The 20,749-nt window shown below is 41.8% G+C and overlaps 2 protein-coding genes across 4 annotated transcripts; one reads left to right on the top strand and one right to left on the bottom strand.

The window, feature by feature from the left end:
- Window positions 1-2,932: 2,932 nt before the first annotated feature.
- Window positions 2,933-7,987, bottom strand: ap5m1 (adaptor related protein complex 5 subunit mu 1). 3 transcript variants are annotated; one of them, XM_082515824.1, is made up of 9 exons: window positions 7,908-7,987; window positions 7,708-7,794; window positions 6,951-7,602; window positions 6,630-6,857; window positions 6,415-6,554; window positions 5,992-6,077; window positions 5,773-5,885; window positions 5,532-5,628; window positions 2,933-5,447 (listed from the first exon to the last, which is right to left on the bottom strand). In XM_082515824.1, the coding sequence occupies exons 2-9, from the start codon at window positions 7,773-7,775 to the stop codon at window positions 5,365-5,367; spliced, it is 1,467 nt and encodes a 488-aa protein (XP_082371950.1). In that variant the 5' UTR covers window positions 7,776-7,794; window positions 7,908-7,987; the 3' UTR covers window positions 2,933-5,364. The 3 variants fall into 3 exon arrangements, with proteins under 3 accessions (XP_082371950.1, XP_082371951.1, XP_082371949.1); XM_082515825.1 differs by lacking the exon at window positions 7,908-7,987 and having other exon boundaries at window positions 6,951-7,333; window positions 7,484-7,602; window positions 7,708-7,901; XM_082515823.1 differs by lacking the exon at window positions 7,908-7,987 and having other exon boundaries at window positions 7,708-7,901.
- exoc5 (exocyst complex component 5) lies at window positions 7,985-18,696 on the top strand. The gene is made up of 18 exons (XM_082515822.1): window positions 7,985-8,179; window positions 8,563-8,657; window positions 9,908-10,055; window positions 10,194-10,388; window positions 11,805-11,869; window positions 12,075-12,103; window positions 13,272-13,381; window positions 13,544-13,588; window positions 13,683-13,823; window positions 13,898-13,980; window positions 14,074-14,283; window positions 14,373-14,520; window positions 14,623-14,731; window positions 15,786-15,906; window positions 15,992-16,078; window positions 16,180-16,288; window positions 16,465-16,680; window positions 17,480-18,696. Exons 1-18 carry the CDS (start codon window positions 8,153-8,155, stop codon window positions 17,666-17,668), a joined length of 2,127 nt encoding a protein of 708 aa, XP_082371948.1. The 5' UTR covers window positions 7,985-8,152; the 3' UTR covers window positions 17,669-18,696.
- Window positions 18,697-20,749: the final 2,053 nt, after the last annotated feature.

Below are 20,749 nucleotides of genomic sequence, written 5' to 3' on the forward strand. Positions count from 1 at the left end.
CTATCCATCTCAAGGTGGCGCTATAATCATGCAATTGGGTACCGCAAGTGGCTTTGCAAAATCACACTGGGTAGTTGTTTGACACAATATTTCAGTCAGGTGAAAGCAGTTTACCAACACACTGACAGACTGGGATTGCCATCCCTAGATCCATGCTGCTAGCATGATAACAAAAACAATACCAGTCTTTAAAAAAATTCCAAATATTACCAAGCACAGAAAAAAAATGCACAACAACTCCTGTATGCAGTGTAATAGGAACCAGGACTGTAACAGTTTTTTCCTACCCCGGTGCTTTTATGAGCTCTACTGGAGTCATATTTTTCAGTCAGAAAACAATTTCCCTCTCTGCTCCCTCTGGGCTTTCAGATAGCAAAGGGGGTGCAGGAAAATAACAGGCTCTTTCAAGCATTAACTTATGAGTTACAAAGTAACCTGTAGGGAGAGTTGCCATAGAAACCTAGCTCATTATAATGTGAAAGTCAGGTTGGGATGGAGTGTACACCTACTCTTTTAACCACATTTTTACTTGGGTGCCACACAACAACGCTCCAGGACAAATCATAAGTTTGAAAGCCGCTGAGGATGTGAAGACCACTGGGTTTGCTTGGAAGCAGCTGAAGCAAATGATGCAAATTGAAAAGACTCCTTTAAAAGTGAAGTTACTGACATTTTTATAGGACAGGGCAAAAAGGAAAAGAAATATTAGCACAAGTGGGTCTACGCTCACAGAGCCATCATGTGACTGAGGTCATTTGTAACACCCAACTTTAAGACAGATATTGTAACCATTAAACTTTACATAAATAGCTTGGACCGAGAAGTATTTTGCAAGTGTCAGCTTCTTGGACCGACAGCAGGACAATGGGCTCTACACACTCCAGACCAGGATTGCATAAAGTGGCCCCATGTAATATTTTGCAAGAAAAGACTCAGAAGCCAAAACCACAATGGACAGTCCCTGCACTGCCACACGCTGTGGAGCTGCCACCAGGATCTGTGGGAGAGAAAAGCACAACCTTTCCTCCACTGAAGCAGGAAATAACTCTTTCTTTGCTTTCAGGTCAGTCTGCGCCAAATTTCATTCCCAGTTATGATTTATTTGTTTTGTTACTCATCACTATGTGTTACAGATTTTGTGTTTGTGTGTGCAATTTAAGCATCATTCATTCTCCTCCACCCAGAAGACCTTGGGTTAGCTTGGCAAAATTAGCTGCCTAATATATTTAACTAAAACAGACTGGTCGTGCTGCCTGGTTCATTTTTAAAACATTTCACATCTGCGCTGGGACTCTGGGAGACATCATTCATTATTGTTTCTGACTGGTTGTGATTATTACCCAGACATCCCGTCATTATCTCTCCTCAGGCACTGCAACTGCTGGCCCTTAAAATTGGCCACACAAGCACTGCCAATCAAATTGCCAAAGTAATAAAAAAATAAATAAAAATAAATAAAAATATCACTGCTAACCCACTGTCACCTTCATGCTATGTCAAACGATTCCAATAAGGAATTTTGATGGTTTTTTTATAGGACAGGGACCTCACAGATGGGGATATTCACCGTTTTTTTACAACCCACCAAGAAGGCACGAGCAAAGTAATTCAGGTAAAGCATCTTGACAAAGTATGGAAGAGGTGAAGTGCATCTTTAGCATCAATAATTTAAATCATACATTTTTACTAACAGTCTGCAACGGTGCTTAAGAGCGAGTGGGAGAGGGTAGAAAAAATGGGGTGGATGGGAAAGGAGGGAGAGAGAGGCAGCTGTGAGTCTGAGCCCTTCCTCTTGTCTCCCAGTGGATCTGATTAAAGTGCCAGTAGAGTGGAAAGTGGGGTGGTCTACAGCCATGACTGGCCCTCAACGGGATCTATTTTCAGGCTACAGAGAACAGAAAAGCTCCCACCAGGAGATGCAAACTTGCAGAAACAAATAAAAGCATAGACTCCACAATTGTGTTACTCTTTCTCTTTTTTTAGAGTGTTTGGCTTTAAACCCAGCATCCACTCTTCCATTACCTACAAAACACCAATTCCAATGAAAACTGATGGGTCAGTTCCTTTAATTATAAATATCTTTACGACAATATGAAAATACTGAGCATTTAATAGCACATAAGTAGTAGAGACATTAAAGGAATTTTCCTGGCAGTGAAGCAGAAGTATGCAGCAAAGCAAACTAGAAATATTTCAGTAAAGTACAAATAACTCATAATTATAATTCACTACAGTGCTGGAGTAAATGAACTTAGTTGATTTCAATATCCAGTTTATTTAACCCTTTCTAGGGCAGGTTTCTGGAGGTTCAGAGAGCTGCCTCTCAAGCTCACCTCTAAAATGTCAGGCAGCAGAGAAGACATAAGATACAGTCTACACATTTAACCTCAGGCTTGGAAATTGTTGATCTAATACATACTCTGTTTGAATGCGGTGTATTCCAACCTAACTTGCCTTCTTTTATTTGTCCTTTTCGATGGAGATCCAAATGCAGAAGGCATCCAGAAGCTGAAACTCGTGAGAACCCACTGAGAGAGACATCTTTTGGAATGAGACCACAAGAAATGGGAACCCCGGCTGCCTTCTGGAGCCAATATCTTTCCCTTCCTTTGGTTTTGAAGTGTAACCTGTCCAGAAAAACAGCTACAACGCAAGCTAGATCATACAGTCAAAGAAGAAAGAGTTCATGATGTAGCACAGACTAAAGGAAAAAACACACACAACAAACTGGAGATGGCAGATGTTTTTGAAAACAGCAAAACAAAATGGAAAACTGGACAACTGAAGAGAAACTGATGCAGAGAACTGAAGTAAAGTGCACAGAGGTCACAGGATGAAACGGTCAGATAGGCAGGATAAGAAGCAGAAGCGGGATCTTTAAGCTATCATACCAAATTTCAGTTTTCAGAAATGATAACAAAGTTGCCATGCGTGTTCTGGAACCAACTTTTATTAACAATATGATGAAACTTTTTGATGTTTGGAAGCTACTGCATGTTCTGGCTTTCATGACTGAGTTTATGGCGCCCTCTATTGGTGAAAGAAATGCGATGACGTGAGAAAAACTGCTGGAACATTGACTTCAGCCTCCCTGCAATATTGACAACAAACATCCAAAAATGAACTATTTAGCTAAAAGAGGTTTGAATCGACTTTTTTTTTTCTTTTTAGGTTTCTGGTCCATTATTAGACATTTGGGATAAAAGTTAGTGCAAAAGAAAAAACAACAACAACCTTTCAGTCTGCAGATATATTCTGTTATTTTAAAGCAAATGCACGCTCAGACTGAAAACAGGAAGCTAGTAATTCTACCATTATTTATGAAGTGGCCTCCCTGAGGCCGACTCTAAGCAGACTTAGACTGGCTGAGAGGAACTGGACTCCTACCAAACACCTGGAACAACAGAAGCTTTCAATTGCTTGGTCCCCAGGCCCAGCGTGTTAAATGAACACTACACAGCAGGAGGAATTTAATCAGCAGTGATAATCTTGCAGTGGTTGGGTAGAACTATTTAAACAGAAGAAATTCACTTTATTAAATGTATTAAAGACATAAATACATGCTAATGTGACTTTTATTGTAATCTGCCACTGGGTGTCATTATTGGGCTGAGGGACACACAGTAACTCAAACATCCACAGAGAAGTGGGAAGCATTTTTTGGCATTTAATTGCAAATTCTTTTGTGGGTGTGCAAAAACATTTTAGTATCCAAACTTCATGATGTTTTAAACGATTTGTAACAATCCAAAATGCTGCGTTTGGCCCACATGATCTTTATTTTGATTATTACAGGAGTAAAGTGTAAATCTGTTTCTTGTATGCATGTATGCAAGAGTAAACACATTTTAAATAAATGAACAATTCAGCTGAATGCCCAGAGGTATGGACAGAAGGCACTGGAGCAGAGCAACACATTAAATGAGTCCATCTACTTAGCAAGCTATTCAATCAACAAAGCAAAGTCTGCCAGTGAGAGGCCACTAACTGCAGACTTGAGGAGCCAGACTGACCACTGAGGAGATTTAGAGTGGCCCAACTCTTCAAAAAAAAAACAAAAAAAAAACCTTCTCCTTTTCCAGTTCGCTAACCACACACACTGGGCCTTAAAGCCAAATCATCGTGGAGGGGGAGAGCCGAGAGGTCTCGGTGTCTGCCACTCCATACTGCTACATAAAAAGAAGGTGAAGGATGCCGTGTGAGCAATTGGTTCCAATTGACAGAGGATTGGTCATGGTCAGCCTTCTGAGTGGAAATCCACGTGAGAATGTAGCATTTGGACCAGCAAGGGGCACAAGAGGCCAATGGCAGACAATGAGGCCACTCAGAGGAGTCTGGCTGCTGTGGAATAGTTGGGACACAATCTCCTCTGGTTTAACCCTTCATCAGCTAGTTATTCATTCAACTTAATGCACAGAGGTGGAGCTTGTGTAGTAGAAATGTTACATGCATAGTTCAGGTAATGTGCTGATAAACTGAGGGAAGCATTTGGAACCAAACGCCGATTTGAGCCGTTTTATCTATGCATCGAAGCATACATAGAGGGCTACTCTGATGATTGTGTTACATCAATAAAAGATCAAAATCATTTACAGCAGGCTGCACCATAAATTAGTTAAAAAACCTCCTCTGTAACCTCGAGAGGCAACTCAACAGTTACCATCCTTGTGACTTTTTCACCAATTAGGCAGGTCCTGCTCACAGAATGAGACCGACAGCTTTCAAGTCTCAAAGGGCCCGAGGGTCAGCGCTCAATCACAGTCAGGCTGGAGAGTTTGTGTGTTTCAGCTAGCTACTAGTTGACAGGGCAAAGCTGAGGTCAAAAGAGGTGGGGGCCAGTGATTGGTATGGGTGTGGACTCCTGCCAGCTCAAAAGAGAAGGTTTTGTCGCCAAGACACTGGCCGAATCAGGCTTCCCTTTCACAGTCCAGCCGCCCCTCTACTCCAGGCCTACAACAGCTGATGACAAGGCCCCAGCTGCTAATTATCCGGCTGATGGAGAGTCACTGAAGTGCGACTGTCAGAGCAAGGGGTGGCCCTTGTGTCTGCAATGGGATATATCTGCGGCAGACTGGGGGATAAAAGAAGTTGAACTGCAGGTGCAGGTAGTTCTTTAAAAGCAGTAATCCAGTTGATTTTTGCATATTGTGAAGTGCCTTTGCACATGTGAGTAGATAATAGATAATAACTCTCCTGTAAAACAGGGTACCATAATAATAATTTAACTGGGTCAAAATTCTTTACTTTCAGCTGTACCCGGGACGCTGGGTCCTGGGTCGTACATCACTGTGTGTGCGTTACAGTATTTTCAGTCTCTTTAATACACAGTGCAGTGTCCACAAAGCCCCTCTTTGTGAATCCATCCTACATCATCATCTGTCCAGAAGATACCGGAGCTGTACCTGTTGAATTCCATATGTAGTACTCTTTGGACTGAAGTTCTCGGGCTGAGGGCAGGACAGACACAGTTGTTAGGGTCACCCAAGAGACAAATATTTATAAAAAAAAAAATTTTTTTACTGTAAGCTTACATGTTACAATCCGTGGCTTGGCAGAAGAATAAACCTGCACCGAATGCTGGTCAACATAACACCCAGACAACGTCATGTCAGGCACTTTGAAATGCAACTGTGAAGAAAAAAGCCACTGATGAGGAGTAATAAATCTTTTTATCTCGTCTTACATTAATGTGAGTAGTACATGAAGACCATAAAGTAGTAAGTATGGGTGACGATCCTTGGCTACTGGTAATTATGAAACATAATAACTTACTTTGACATAAGCAGTAAGTTTTGTGCAGAGTGGGTCAGAAGGTCCTGGTGTTGGTCCAGAAAAGTTGATCTTACCCTCCATCGTAACCTCACGAGACTTTGGGAACTTTTGCCCTACATATCATTGAGAATAAAATAGTCATCCATTTTTTTTAAAGTATGCAGATGCAGTGAAAGGGATTTTGTCTCTTATAGGGAGAGTCTGAAGCATAACGCTTACCCAGGACCCAGACAAGCAGGTTTTTCTCTTTTGAAACATCCAACTGTCCAGAGCTTACCTTCATATCTACAACACCCATTTGATCCCTGCACAGTGCACACAGAGACAGTATGCAGACAATCAATTAAATCGGATTTTTTTAACAGAGGTTACAGAACACGGCTGAATTACAGTGCAGTTTGTTTAATAGTCTCTCACACACAAGCAAGATACTATAACTCTGCTAAATTAGATTTAAAAACATTTAAAAGAGTTTTCCATTAAAAAAATTTTTCCTGCACACATATGTGCATTTGATTTTTCAACAATTTCTAAACTCCTAAAAGGGCTCTCAGTAATTATATTTATGACTGGATCATATTATGCTTGTAAAGAAAGCATAAAGCACGAGGAAATAGTGATTTTGAACTTTGTGTAGTTTACCTGTTAAAGAATGGCAGGTGAGCATTACAGAACTCAAAACTGTTCTTTATACTCTCATGAAGTTTGAGGGTTACTGACACGCGAAGCTGGTTCTCCTCTTCCTTTAGTTGGTATGAACCAAGTATGGGTGGAACAGGAACCTGGTGAGAAATTAAGATTTTAGCAGAAATCATTTACAAGATGAAAACATATCTGCAAGGAATTTGTATGCATACCTCAGAAGTATAGCTGCATAGTCTGAAGGGCTCTAGAGGAGGGGAAAAGGGAAACTTGTATGGCCCGGAGAAAGCTGAGCCATCATAATTATCCACACTGCTGGCAGTCAGGATACTCGAATCCAGAGATGTGACACAGGGATGGACCAGGATGTCCTGCAGTGGAGAACCATTTGGTGGCAGTGATAGAGTCACTGTCACATTTGGGAGCACCCCCTCCACTTCACACTGTTGAAAGAAGGGTAGAAATGTAGAATAATCCTAAATAAATCATTTCCAGAAGTTATAACATTAATCACTTTTTTTACATTGCGGACTTACTTTGCATGTCACGGTGCCATAAACATCCCAGAGGTCCTGTCTGCTTCGATTACCATACTGCATGGACCGCACTGTTTCTATCAGTCCAACGTTAACCACAGCTCGACCTCGGTGTAGTCCTGTCTTCCAGGCTGGCTGTTTCTGAGTTCCAACAGAAGTGGGCGCTGTGGGTGTCCCAGGTAGGGGGACATCAAGGGGTGTGCCAAGTGGACAAACCTGCAGGAGGACTGAGGGCACCATTGCCAGACGAGAGCCAAGCCCTTCACTATCAGGCTTACTCCCTGAGCCAAGGAGAAAAGTCTGTAGGCCTGCCAGAAGTGTGAGACCCTGTGAGACTGACAGCAGACTGGCCAGAGGTGGCCGCGGATCAGGAGGGACATCCACTAAAGGCAGACACGCCAGAATGAGAGGCCCTTGCGAGACAGTCAACACAGGCCAAAGTATTCCTTTTGCAGGTCCATCCACATGCAGCTCCAGGGCTGGTGACCGTGGACGGTAAAGACAGTCATCTCTGAGGGCTACATAATTCTTACCTGGGTCTGAAAGCCCCAGCTCAGTGAGCAGGAGCTGCAGGAAAGTACTCTCCTCTGGGACTGCTACATATGAGGAACCTGCCAGGCTCTTTGCACGGTGCTCCACGGTGGAAAACCTCCTGATGAAGGAGACACAAGACATGACAAAACACAGCGATCTATAAGTAATCCGAAAAAAATATGTTATGTTAGCATATATGTGACAATAATTAGAAGTCACAAACCTAGAAAAGCGTATTGACAGATTTCCTCCATTCTCGTGAGAAATAATCCACAAACCACGTACAGTCATTTCTACAGCAAACTCCCGACTTTATGGGGAAAAAAACAAAAGCGTCAAAATCTAATATTTAAATCTCCCTGTGCATGTGTTAAATTCATTTTTTGCCTCGCTGTATGAACATCGCTGATGCTCGCTACTTACTTCCTGCTTTTGTTGTTTCATGTGACAACTACGTCCAATCAGCTGACAAATGCGCTTGCGCACTTCCAAGCGGCTGTCCCCACCCTTCTCTCCCATACAGGAAGCTGGATCGCCAACCAGCTAGCTGTCAACAAAGGGCAAAACTGTACGAAACCACCAAATCAATGCAGAAGTCGGCTTTATTGCCGGCTTTGAGTTCCATCTCCTAGGTTTTATCTCACCGCGCCGCCAGCTGAATCTTTAACATGGCGACGACAGCTCATCTGTTCGAGGTAAAATGACAACGGGTAGCTGTGTTAGCTTTCAGGCTAGCTAAGGGGCTAACTACAATTAACGGTACCCTAACAGTGCCGACCGTATTTATCAATTGAGTGCGTAATTAAGAATTAATAATAACTCAAGCATTGAGGAGAAACGTTGGTTTCTTGTTGTTAAAGTGAGGGAAAAGAGGACACGTATTGTCTAATTGTATGAGTTCGCTTATTCGAGGAAATAGCAATGTTGTTGGCTGTTTGTGTGCAATACAATCAGCACAGGTAACTTTAGTAACCTTTTACAATTTACCCGATATTGTAATCTTTTACCATCCTTTTGTAGACGACTGTAGTATTTTGGGCCAAGTGACTTTTCTCCCATTGCTTTTTCCCCCCTTTAGGAGCCCTTTGACGCAGATGAGTACATTGAAAGGCTGGCATGGAGGACTCCTGGGGGAGGCTCCAAAGGAGGAGCCGAGGCGTTTGACCCCAAAAGGTACTATAGATACTTGTCATTTACATATGCAGTAGCATCTCTCTTATCCTTAATATAAGGTCGTAGTTTATAAGAATTACATGCACCACATTTTAGCTCAAAGTTTTAGATTATATAGCGTATAAGATCTCCTTCCATCCATTATCTTTATTGAAAAGGAAGTAAAATTTAATTGATTATTTTTAGTTATTATAATAATAAATATGTTCTCAAAAGGATGCCTTATTCATGAATTAATATTTCAACTTTTACAAATGGAAAGCATTAACCATGCATACTGTCTTTCTAGCCATAGTGCCACTCATTTTTTGAGCAGTTAATTAAATTAATTAGACTGTAATCAAGACCATTTTCTCTCTGTAGCCATTAAATACACATAAACCATCTTCTTCTCTCTCAGTAAACATATTTTAATAATAATTTAGGGTAAGCTTCCTGTTAAAATACTTGGAAATAATTCATTATATTTTAGATTTTAGTGTTTCAATTACATTATGTCATTGTATTATTTTATAACAGTCAACAGACTGACTTTCTAAAGAAGCTGTCCTTCACAAAGCTCACCTGGATCTCCTCTCCACTCATTTAAAGTTTCGGGTTGGAGAAAAACGAGAAATAAATATTAAAGTCTTTTGCATCTTTTTTCCCCATATTTGTTGTGATGTTTATATTTGGGGACAGGCCTGCATCTCGTAAGCAAAAATGCCACAGCAGTTTAACTGTGCCACAGATGCATCCTGCTTATCTTCTCACTACACAAACTGTTGCCGCCACCTCCTCGGATACTCTTAGCTACAAGTCAGAGACAACATATCTGTGGAGGCCACCATACTGTGAGTCACCAGCCAGGGAATGAGTGTCTGTTGGGAAAGGATGGGAGATGTCTTTAAGCTCTAGCCAGTGCTGAGGGAATTAGTCAGAAGATTATACACTCATCATTTTGGGATGTTTCCTACTCTGTGAAATGTGGTGCTGACTTAGAACATTTGCTCTGCAGTCCTGGTGGCACTTAAAATGCAGCTGACGAAGCTGCTAGTTTTCAGAGCTTCTTAAGCCTGGGGACCCAGGAATTAAGCATCTGGCACTATTCTTTAACTATTAACTGTAACTGTGAGGTCAGTGGGACAGATTTAACCTTGCGGTACCAAATTACTATTCTAAACTAAGGGCATTTTCTGCATCTTTTACCTGTTATTTTTTTTGAAGAACTACCAAGTGGAAACTTACATGCATTCTTTCCCCCATTAAAGGCTGTTGGAGGAGTTTCAGAACCACATTGAGGAGTTGAAGCAATTGGATGAGAAGATCCAGCGGAAGGTGGAGAAGCTTGAGCATCAGTGTCATCGTGAGGCCAAGGAATTTGCCCACAAAGTTCAAGACTTGCAGAGAAGCAACCAGGTGTGTTGTGTGGTGAAAGGAGCCAATCACACCCACTGCAAAGCCCTTGAGCTGTCAAAGATTATATTATCTGTCATTCCAAAAACTTTTTTCTGTGTGTTTTTTATTTCACATCCTCTTTGTTTTGCATGATATCAGGTGGCCTTTCAGCATTTCCAAGAGCTCGACGAGCACATCAGCTATGTGGCCACTAAGGTTTGTCACCTGGGGGACCAGCTGGAGGGGGTGAACACGCCTCGCCAGAGAGCTGTAGAAGCTCAGCGTCTGATGACCTACTTCAACGAGTTCTTGGATGGAGACCTACGCAGCGATGTATTTAACAACCCAGACAAGGTAAGTATGCTGCACATGTTCTTTCCCTTCACAACAGTGGAGGTGTGTATGCGTGACCACTGTCGGGGGCCCCCTGCTGTGATACTGCTGGAGGTGAGAATGAACAGGATTACGAGGTAAACCATCCATATTAATTTGTTAAGTTTATCCCTTTAGTTGGATCCCTCGACTAATTTGGATTAATAAACTGTCATTTGCTGTCTGACAATAGCTGGCTGATTGACTAGCATGGATGTCAACATGCTCATGTCAAAACTAATTGCATTTACAGTAGGTTGTCTGGGAGAGAGAATTTGGATGGCCCTCAGCTTTGTGTCACGTTACAGCAGAAGAGAGCTTGTAGCAAGGTGGTGCATGCAAGGGCACTGGTGACATACATCCTGGGAAAAGATATGCACACTTTTACCCAGTGTCAGTCTACACAGAGGCCTTTTCGATGTTAGACAAGTGGCCAAAAGTTTGATTTTGCAGTTTTGTAGTGACAGCAGAGCGACTGAGATGCTTTAGATTTATTCTTGTTAGTAGGAATGTCATTAGCGGATGCTGAGAAGTGTGTCTGGGGGTCAATCCCAGAAACGAAAGCTGGAGATGGAGCTGGTTTTCTGGAAAGGCATGCAGAAATATCTGTCCAGATTCCTTTTTCCTGAGCATACCTCCATATGAGGGGGAAAAGAGGAAAGCTGCAAGTGAATAGCTGAAGGGGGATGGCTTTGCTAATCCTTCTGAAAGGGAGGGCTGGGCCGCCAGCGTGGAGACAAGTGCTGCTAAACCCTGACTGCAGGGAGACGGCTACATTACTTACATGGGATTTAGCTAATCTTAGCTGGGGGACAGATACTTAGAAAACCTTCGCCGAGCAGAAAGGCTGGATCCTCCTCACGGGAGCAGAGTAATGATGTTAGCTGAGGCAGGCATCTGCGGGAACAGAGGAGTTGCGGACGGCGGGCCTTTCGTAGGTCTGGGGCTTTTTTTTCAGTATGTCAGGAGGGGTGGGGGTGTGTATGGGGGTGTGGGGCGGCTCTCGACAGGGCCCCCTTTTTTTAGACAGATATCCCTGGACGGACAGATTATTGAAGGCGATTTAGACTCCTGTGGGATTACAGCCTATTCAGAAAAGGCATGCCAATAAAGAGTTGGATGTGCTGCTAAGTCAGGACTTCCACTGCTGCTGCTGCCGATGCCCAGGTGAGCGCAGCCTGTCTGTTATCAGCTCCCTGTTCAACACGGGAAGGTGGAGGAGGGCTGCTTTAAGATGATGATCCCCCAAGGGGAAACACTGCCCGCGGCCTGCCCACTTTTTCTCTGGATGTCCACTTCACATGGTCCCGCTGTGCTCTCACTCTTTTTCCATCACCTGATATCTCTCTCTCATAAACACACATACATACCCACTCTCACTTTTTCTCTGTTCCTCAGATTAAGGAAGCTGCTGATATCATTCAGAAGCTGCATCTCATTGCCCAGGAGCTGCCATTCGACAGGTGAGTCAGGCATCCTGAAGGCAGCTTTAGACAAAAGCAGTGACATACAAGAGGAACGCAGAGTATTACTTTTGTTCCTCTCAGTGTAATCGCAACACTAAATCTTTACAGCATCATGTGATTTCTAAAAATAGTCTACTTTTTTATTTTACTAGTATATAGATTAAAATGTCATTGATATTGATTTACTGTTTTTCTCTGCCAGGTTTGCAGATGTCAAGGCAAAAATTGCAAGTAAGTTTTTGACAGTCACCCACATTTAGTGTTTCTATTGTAAACTACTTGGAATGACCAAGTTTTCTTCATTTGAAGAAACATTATTGAACATTGAATATTGAGTCACTGCTCCAATGAAGAAAACCTTATTAAAGTTAAACAAACACTGTTTGTTTTAACCATCCCTCAGTCTCAACAACTTTCATGGGTCCGAACATTAAAAAGCCTGTAAAAGTATTTCTGAAGACCCGGGTGGTCATCTGTCCAGGCCTGATGCTGCTGTCATGAGTAGTGAATGTACTACAGAGTTCAGACCAGGAGCAAAAGTGTGTGTACATAAAGAATGAAAAAACCAAACAAGGCTTACAGAAAACACCTGCAGAAATATCAAAACTTTGCAAAAATGTTTGTTTCTGTAACGTTATTTCCAGTCTAAGAAAAACAGTAAATGACAGTGTGCTGATGGAAGGACAAATGGAACCTCTGCCCTCACAAAACAACTTTGTGCAATATGTCAAGGTTACTGAAGTCCATTTAGGTATCCCAGAACACTTGTTGATCAGTGTTTCCTGGACTAATGAGAAAGAAGTTGTTTTTTTGGTGTTTGTTTTTTTTTAATAATAAACACAAATACACACAAAAGTCTGTGCAAAGAGGAAAGTACATTAGCACTCAACCCTTAGATCATCGGTATACTCTTTTCTATCTCGGGGCCTGGATGTCTCCCAATCTAGGGGGAAACAATGACATTTCACAATAAAGGTGTCTCTATATGAAACTGTGGAGTGTGGAAAAACTGAGGAAAATGGGACTTATGTAAGTTGACTTATGTTTATGCTGTAGGATGTGACCTGTAAACTTTTTTTGGCTTCCGAATGGGGGCATGCTGATGTGTGCTGATGCACACCATCCTCATCTGATGGAGGTTTTTGCCATTAAGATGCATAACTAAATTTAAGAGTTTAATTCCTTTTTCCAGCCTGCACTGTGTTGATTTTTAAATCACATGAAGTACAACTGTTTGTGTATCATTAATTTAATCAGCTTGTGTTTATTGGTGTCTGTGACTTAGATGAATATCAGGCCACATTTTATGAGTAGTCAAATCAGAAATCCTAGTAATCCTTTGTAATAATATAATATAAAATCTAATAATTTATTGGTGGTTGTTTGGTTTTCTAACCAGGTAAATACCATGACCTGGAGCGGCAGTTAATCCAGGAGTTCACTGCAGCTCAGCGCAGGGGTGAGATTGGACGTATGCGGGAGGTTGCAGCAGTTCTATTACATTTCAAGGTAACCTAGAAAATGGGTTCAGTGTCCACATTTGACCTTTGGTCAAATTAATTGGATAATTGTGATTCCCATTCTGTTCATATTAATCATGTATGATTTAAATTTTTAGCACTTCCTTGAAATGTTGCACAGCGATGTAATGCTTGTGTCTTTTCGTAAAAGGGCTATGCACACTGTGTGGACGTCTACATCAAGCAGTGTCAGGAGGTGAGTGTGTAAAGTTCCTCTTACACTTGGTAGTATTGCTTCAAGTAATATCTGCAGACATTTACATGTTGCTGATGTCATCTGTCTTTGTAAGGGTGCCTACGTGAGGAATGACGTGTTTGAGGACACGGCAGTCCTCTGCCAGAGGGTCAATAAGCAGGTGGGCGAGGTCTTCAGTAGTCCTGAGACTGTCATGGCCAAACTCATCCAGAACATCTTTGAGAACAAATTACAGGTATTTCTACTGAAATGAAGAGTTTGATGTATTACTCTGTCTTTGGTTATATTTAACTGGCTTTGTGTCTGCAGGCACATGTTAAAGAAAAACTGGATGAAACTCGACACTCAGATGTAGAACAATACCTCAAGAATCTCTATGACCTTTACACCAGGTAATTAACTTGCTGACTTTTAATTCAGTTCACTTCATGGGTACCCGGAAACCATTGTTCTTGTTTATGACTCTGATTATTTCCCTTTTGAAGGACCACAGGATTAGCCACAAAGCTCACAGAGTTCAACCTGGGCTCAGACAAGCATACGTTCCTCTCCAAGCTGATTAAGAGCATTTTTTCTTCATACTTGGAAAGTTACATTGACATGGAGAGAGAATACCTTCGCACTCGAGGTGCCATGATTCTGCAGCGATACTACGACTCTAAGAATCACCAGAAACGGCCAGTGGGTGCTGGCAGGTCAGACTTTTACACATTTGATTTTACACAAAGAAAAGATTAACTGGTAAAAAAACAAAACATAATTTAAGTTTTGTTTTTTGTAACAGTATTCAAGATCTGAAGGAACGGATCAGACAACGCACCAATCTTCCATTGGGCCCTAGCATTGACACCCACGGAGAGACTTTTCTCTCTCCGGAGCTGGTTGTCAATTTGTTGCAGGAGACACGCCATGCCTTTGAGAGATGCCACAGGGTGAGGCTTTTCTGCCCTATGTTTACTAGCGGTGCGCTAACTGTACTGCATTTGTGTTTTTTGAAAAAGTTTAAATGCATATTTTTCTTTGATGTTACACAGCTTTCAGACCCGTCTGACCTGCCCAAGAATGCCTTCTCAATCTTCCTGCTACTGGTTGACCACCTTTGTGTAGAACACATTGATTACGCCTTAGAGATTGGCCTCTCAGGTAAATCCAACTTAGCTCATTAAAACCATAATGTTTGTCTGCAGTGTTCACTATAGCTGTGTCCTAAAACTAAAACTTTTAATTTACTGGCAAGGATGATCCAGGTCTTCCTTGCCATCTTGTAAGAAAAGCTTTTCAATCAAACAGCCAGCAGACTGTTAAATAATAGCAGCCATCCTGGTGAAACTTTGATAATGGTCTAGTCCAGTGGTTCTCAAACTGTTGAACCAGAGCAGATTAGGTGTGGAAAACCAGATGAATACAATATTTCTGTCTTACATTTATTTGTAACAAAACACTAACAAAGGAAGCTGGAAACACATCGAATTCAGTGCTGGCGGGAAGCCTAACCCAGCTGTCATTCGGTGAGTCAGGGTACACGCTGGACAAGGCACCAGTCTATCACTGAACTAACACATAGTGACAGACACAAATCATTTTATCAAAGACAAAAGAAATCCCAATTTCTTAGCCGCATGTGGAAGATCCATCATCATTCTCCTTGCTCCACATGAGTTGAAACCATCAAGTATGTTACCTGGCAGGCCACATCCTCCGTTTTTGATTCGACACCTAGAGGAAAACACCTGCTCTGACATCACTTACTGCGGTTGGTTACATGTGCCCATTAATGTCTGTTCCATATGAAAAAGTGAAAAATCCAAGTTACCTTGATGCCATGCAGGCTGCGCTTTTGGCACTTCTTTACATTTTCTATGGGACTGTATAATAAGGGAGCAGCTTATCATTTTCAGCCAGCTACAGTGGAACTAAACATGCATTTGGTACATCCCAGTGCTCAATTCGTTAGGTACATTCTGCATTAAGGAAATGGATCATTGATGTCCCTGTGGTTTGATTACTTTCTCCTCACTGTCTGACACTGAAATAGAGCATTACTGAGAATTTCTGCTTCATGCATTATATTTCTCTAATGCCAAGAAGTAGACATCAGGCACTAGTGGTTTTCTGCTCTTTGTGAATCATGTTGATTCATGCTTTCACCCACTTTTTTTTTTCCTATCGTCTGGCTTTCTCTCTTTCTCTTCTACAGCAATTCCCTCACCTGATGCAAAGAATGCCAACCTGTACTTCCTGGATGTGGTTCAGCAGGCGAACTCTATCTTTCATTTGTTTGACAAACAGTTTAATGACCAGCTCATGCCTCTGATAAGGTCAGTTAAGGGTTAAAGATGATGAACCTTTTATTCATCTAGTAAAAAGATTTTCCTGAATTTATCTTTCCTAATCTGATTTTAGCTCATCTCCAAAGTTGGCAGAGTGTTTGCACAAGAAAAAAGAGGTGATAGAGCAGATGGAAGTGAAACTGGACACAGGAATCGACAGGTCTGTGTGTTTCTAATACTTTGTCTGTAATGAAATAGCAAGTAGTTTTAAAAGACATTTATGGGTGTTTTGTTTTTAATCTTTCTCCCTGCTGCACACAGAACACTAAACTGCATGGTGGGCCAGATGAAGCACATCTTGGCAACAGAGCAGAAGAAGACAGATTTCAGGCCTGAGGATGAAAACAATGTCATGATCCAGTACACTACAGTAAGAGAGAAAAATCTTCAGCTCGCTTTAAGGAGCTCACATTCAAAACTAAACAAATTAGCAAAGGAAACTTGCAAATCAAATCCACACCTAGTTTTTCTTCGACTAAATACAGATAGTGTGTCGGACTGAACGTGTTTTCCATGTTTCTCCTCGTGTACCCCCCACCTTGACAGGCCTGCTCCAAGGTATGTGCCTACGTCAGTCGGCAGGTGGAGCACGTGCGGAAGTCCATGGATGGGAAAAATGTGGACACAGTGCTGACGGAGTTGGGCATTCGTTTCCACCGGCTCATCCATGAGCATCTACAGCAATACAGCTACAGCTCAATGGGAGGGATGCTGGCCATCTGCGACGTGGCTGAATACCGACGATGCGCCAAGGACTTCAGGGTGAGTGTGGGGTGGGGTGGGGGGTGGAGCATAGGTCCAGAATGCACTGGTCACAGGGCAAACATGGCTTTTCCTACAAAGGCTCTACCTGGGATGTTTTATTAAATAAACTGGTCAGGCCAATCCAAAATAAAGGCTCTGGCATCCTTTGTTAATCTTTCAGTACAAACAAGAAGGGTGGCAAATAAGAATTATTTCCATCATTGATTATTTGATTGCTTATTTTCCTTTGTTAAACATTCAGTCTAAACATACATGGACCAACAGCATTGTAAATTTTCCGTGTTTAACGTGTACATTTGCTTATTTTGTCAGAACAGCTGTTAAAAGTCCACAAGACAATTCATTTTAATTATTAATTATTTAACCCCGTAAAGGATGAACCATTAAAAATTCTCAGAAAATTAGATTTTTTAACCTTCTGATGACTAAAAAAAGAATATGCATTTATAAATATAAATTTGCATGTATGCATTTTATTGTAATTTGTGTCATTTTTACTAAATCTGGCATTTTTGTAGACTATTGCTCGCAGTTTGTTTACCTCAAACAAAAACATATGGGGACTAGGGTTAAGGTTGGGGGGGACAACACTGATGTAGAGGTTTAAAAAACTTGACCCGTGTATCATGTTATGTAGCAAATAAATAAATTAAATTAATCTATTCACAATTAACTATATTATATGGAAAAACTGGCAATTCTCACAGAGAGTCTGCAAATATTAGACATTTTTATTTAATCTAAATGTATAAAAACCTAAAGTATGTAAACAGTCTTGTACTTCACTGTCGTTCAGGTCCCTCTGGTGCTGCAGCTCTTTGACACACTCCATGCCCTTTGTAACCTCCTGGTGGTTGCCCCTGATAACCTGAAGCAGGTCTGTTCGGGTGAGCAGCTAACCAATCTGGACCGAAACCTCCTGCACGCCTTCGTCCAGCTCAGAGTGGATTACCGTTCAGCTCGACTCGGTAGACACTTCAGTTAATGACTGTTTCAACACCTCCCTGAGCTCCGTCCAGTAAATTATGCTTTGATGAGATGATGCATCTTGAAGATACCCATTACTGCTTCAGTGAATGCATCAGTCTGGCCCTAGCATACAGACTGTACTGGGATTGCTTTGTGCGTCATGGAGACAAGGGCCAGTGCTCCTTGAATGTGTGCATTTTACCTTTTTTTTCCCATTGTTTATTTCTCCAAGCTGAAGAAATTTAAATGTCTATTGACTTAATTTCAATTGTTTTTAAATACTAATCTATGGCAAAGATATCTGAAATCTAAGTAAATGGACATTACTCATTTCTATGGTTATCTAAAAAGAAACACTTTTTTTTTTATTGTGCCAAAAATATAAATTCTGTGGCTGCACCTGTGCACAGAAGTGGACCCGAAAGCTGCTTTAAAGGGAATCTGTCAACAATCACACTGTAAAGTCAAGGCTGTAGTCACTCTGTGCATTGCAGACAGCTACCCCTTGTAATGAACTGTAGGAAACCAGACAGAGACAGCCTGACTAAGCATGAGATCTGAGGTCTGTCTGGCTAAGAGAGACACATGACCACCTCTATAACCTTTGACCCTTGACCACAAATTACAGGTCAAGAGGCCATCTCAGAGTAGTGTGATCCGAGCTGCAAACAGGTCTGAGAACCTCTCTGTAGGTTTGGGTGGTCTCTTTATGGCTTAGATGATTGGTGTGATGGGTCACTGAGTATGTGTCACTGTAATTGCACAGATCAACACTTGCTCATCCAGTGGGGCACACAGTCCAAAGACATTGTCAGTCTGATCTGCAGTGTTTCTGGGTCAGGAGACACTACAGTGTGGACCTCTAATGATTAAGGAAACAAGCAAGAAGGGACTTCTTCACACAGGGCTTATTAGGGAGCTTCTACACTGAGAAAGACGAAGGGTCGTGTACCTAATGCCCAAAACTGTCTCTTATACAAAGTCGCTCTCATTGTACTGCTGTTTACCTTAATTAGTGACCCAATAAAAATCTGTTGCATTTTATTACTGTCCGTCTATGAATATCCTTCATAAATTGGGGAGCTGTGAATAGAAAGTTTGCTGAGTTCTCTTCAAATGTGACTTTCAAAGTGAGATGAAACAGTCTGTCTATAGAAGTCATCAAGTATTCATAGGAATTCTTGCCACCAGAGTAAAGTTCTTTCTTAGACTTCAGGAAGTGAGCAGAGCCAGAGGGGATTAGATATCTGCGAGTTGATGAATTGTGTGCAGTAGTCATGGACTGGGGGAGAGCTGGGGAGATAGAGATGGCTGAAAGCTCAGTTCCAGCGCCGGCTGGTTAGTGTTGTGTAGAGGGTACACACGGTGCTGTGCAAGTTCAAACAACATAATTAATTAGGCTAATATTAATATTATCAATGCCACATAAATTCAATTCTCTCAGCCCTAATCACAACTGGATAGCTTGTAAAAATTATTTTGTTAGGCCCTGATGCAAACAGTGGGTCTTTTCCAAACATTTGAAAACTATTTGTTTTTGCGCCGATTAATGTGTGTGGCGCGGGAAGGGGTTAGGGGAGCGGAGCCAGGCCAGAGACGATAACTGGTGTGGAGACGAAGGCAGAGGCGCAGCCTGGCCCCAGGGACTCCCAGCACAGGCACATGGAAAAGGGGGAGGGATGTATTTTTTGGGGTGGGTGTTTGAGCAGGTGGAGGGGATTAGTAAAACTGTCAACACTGGAGAGCTGGATAAGACTGTCCTCTCTTACTCGTCAGTTTGAGCAGCTCTTGCATACACATTCAGAAACATAAAGACTCCAACACATACAAACATACGCTGGTGTCAGGACAGCAGAAAGACTGTGGTTGAACTGACCGTGAACGTGTCGTTCTACTTTTGATTTTTACTTTCTGTTAAAACTGTTTCCTGTTTTAACAGGAAACTGTCCGCCGCTTTTGTATTCAGATAGCAGAATATCTGCTCCCGTGCAAGGAAACCATGCCAAGATGTGTGCAGTTAGCTTTGAATTTATACCGGGACTGTGATCATCAATACCTCATACCTACAATATCGATCGTTTTGACCTTTCCATTGTGCAATTAAATCTTTAAACCGTGCTATTAGATCAAGCTTTGTTTAGCCAGGTGTCAGTGAAAGAGGCTCTCATTGAAAATGGTTGTTTTGTAATCTAAGGGGTTTTAATCCACACAAATCCAAATCTCTTGAAGGTGAGAAAATTATATTCTGTCTGTAGTACAGTAGTTTCAAATAGAACCTCTCTACGTGCACATTTCAAGCATCTGGTTTTTAACCAATGCTTTTAATTTTATTCTACAGCTGAATCCTCTCTGACACTATTTGTTTGCTGTCTTTATGCATCTCCCTCCCTCCTTTGTCTCCTCTGCCAAATCATCGACCGTAGCTTCTTATTTGTCCACTCACCCGGCTAGTTCTCCCAATATCCCATAAATCCTTGCTTTCGGCGCATTGCTGCTTCCCCAACTAGGCCGTCCCTCTCTCTGCCTCCTGGAGCCCTGACAATAAAGCATTACAGCAGTCAATCCATGTCAACAACAGCTTTGCTTAATTCCTGCTAAACACGTTTAAACTAAATCTTCACCTAATGATGCATAATGATTTGCTCTTTAGTGTGCTTGTGGCTCATATCAATTTTTCTGGTTTATTTTACCCACCAGTGAAAAGATGACTCAGGTGGACTCGCTGTGGAAGACAGTCTGGGATTAAGGATCCCCCCTGTTAAAATTAGGCAGTAATTGTGACTAGATCCATGAGTGTTTTGGCCTCACGGAGAACATCTTGTCTGACTAAATGTCCTCCGTTCTTAGCATTTTCGAAGCAAACAATGAGCGATGTTTAGAAATCACACAACAGATGGGATCACTGTATCCTGATTAGCTAGTTTACATATGAGCTGAATTGGAGTAAAAACTATTAAAACAGTGGGATCTTCATATTTATACATCTATGGTGGATATTCAAAGAAAGGCTTTTGTGGTCTTTTTCAAATCTATTCTTCAGAATTCCTCTGTGAGAGACTTTGGTGGCACACATCCAGGCCCTCTGATGCGATGCAGA

Source organism: Aulonocara stuartgranti (genome assembly GCF_965226115.1).
Source record: "Aulonocara stuartgranti genome assembly, chromosome: 19".
Lineage (NCBI taxonomy): Eukaryota > Metazoa > Chordata > Actinopteri > Cichliformes > Cichlidae > Aulonocara > Aulonocara stuartgranti.

Coding starts and splice junctions, on each gene's coding strand:
- ap5m1 (XM_082515824.1), bottom strand. CDS start 7,775: ATGACTGTACGTGGTTTGTGGATTATTTCTCACGAGAATGGAGGAAAT. Junction 6,078..6,414: donor CACCTGCCATTCTTTAACAG/GTAAACTACACA, acceptor TGCACTGTGCAG/GGATCAAATGGGTGTTGTAG. Junction 5,448..5,531: donor CAAGCCACGGATTGTAACAT/GTAAGCTTACAG, acceptor TCCTGCCCTCAG/CCCGAGAACTTCAGTCCAAA.
- exoc5 (XM_082515822.1), top strand. CDS start 8,153: ATGGCGACGACAGCTCATCTGTTCGAG. Junction 13,824..13,897: donor TCTTTGAGAACAAATTACAG/GTATTTCTACTG, acceptor TTGTGTCTGCAG/GCACATGTTAAAGAAAAACT. Junction 14,284..14,372: donor CGGCCAGTGGGTGCTGGCAG/GTCAGACTTTTA, acceptor TTTTTGTAACAG/TATTCAAGATCTGAAGGAAC.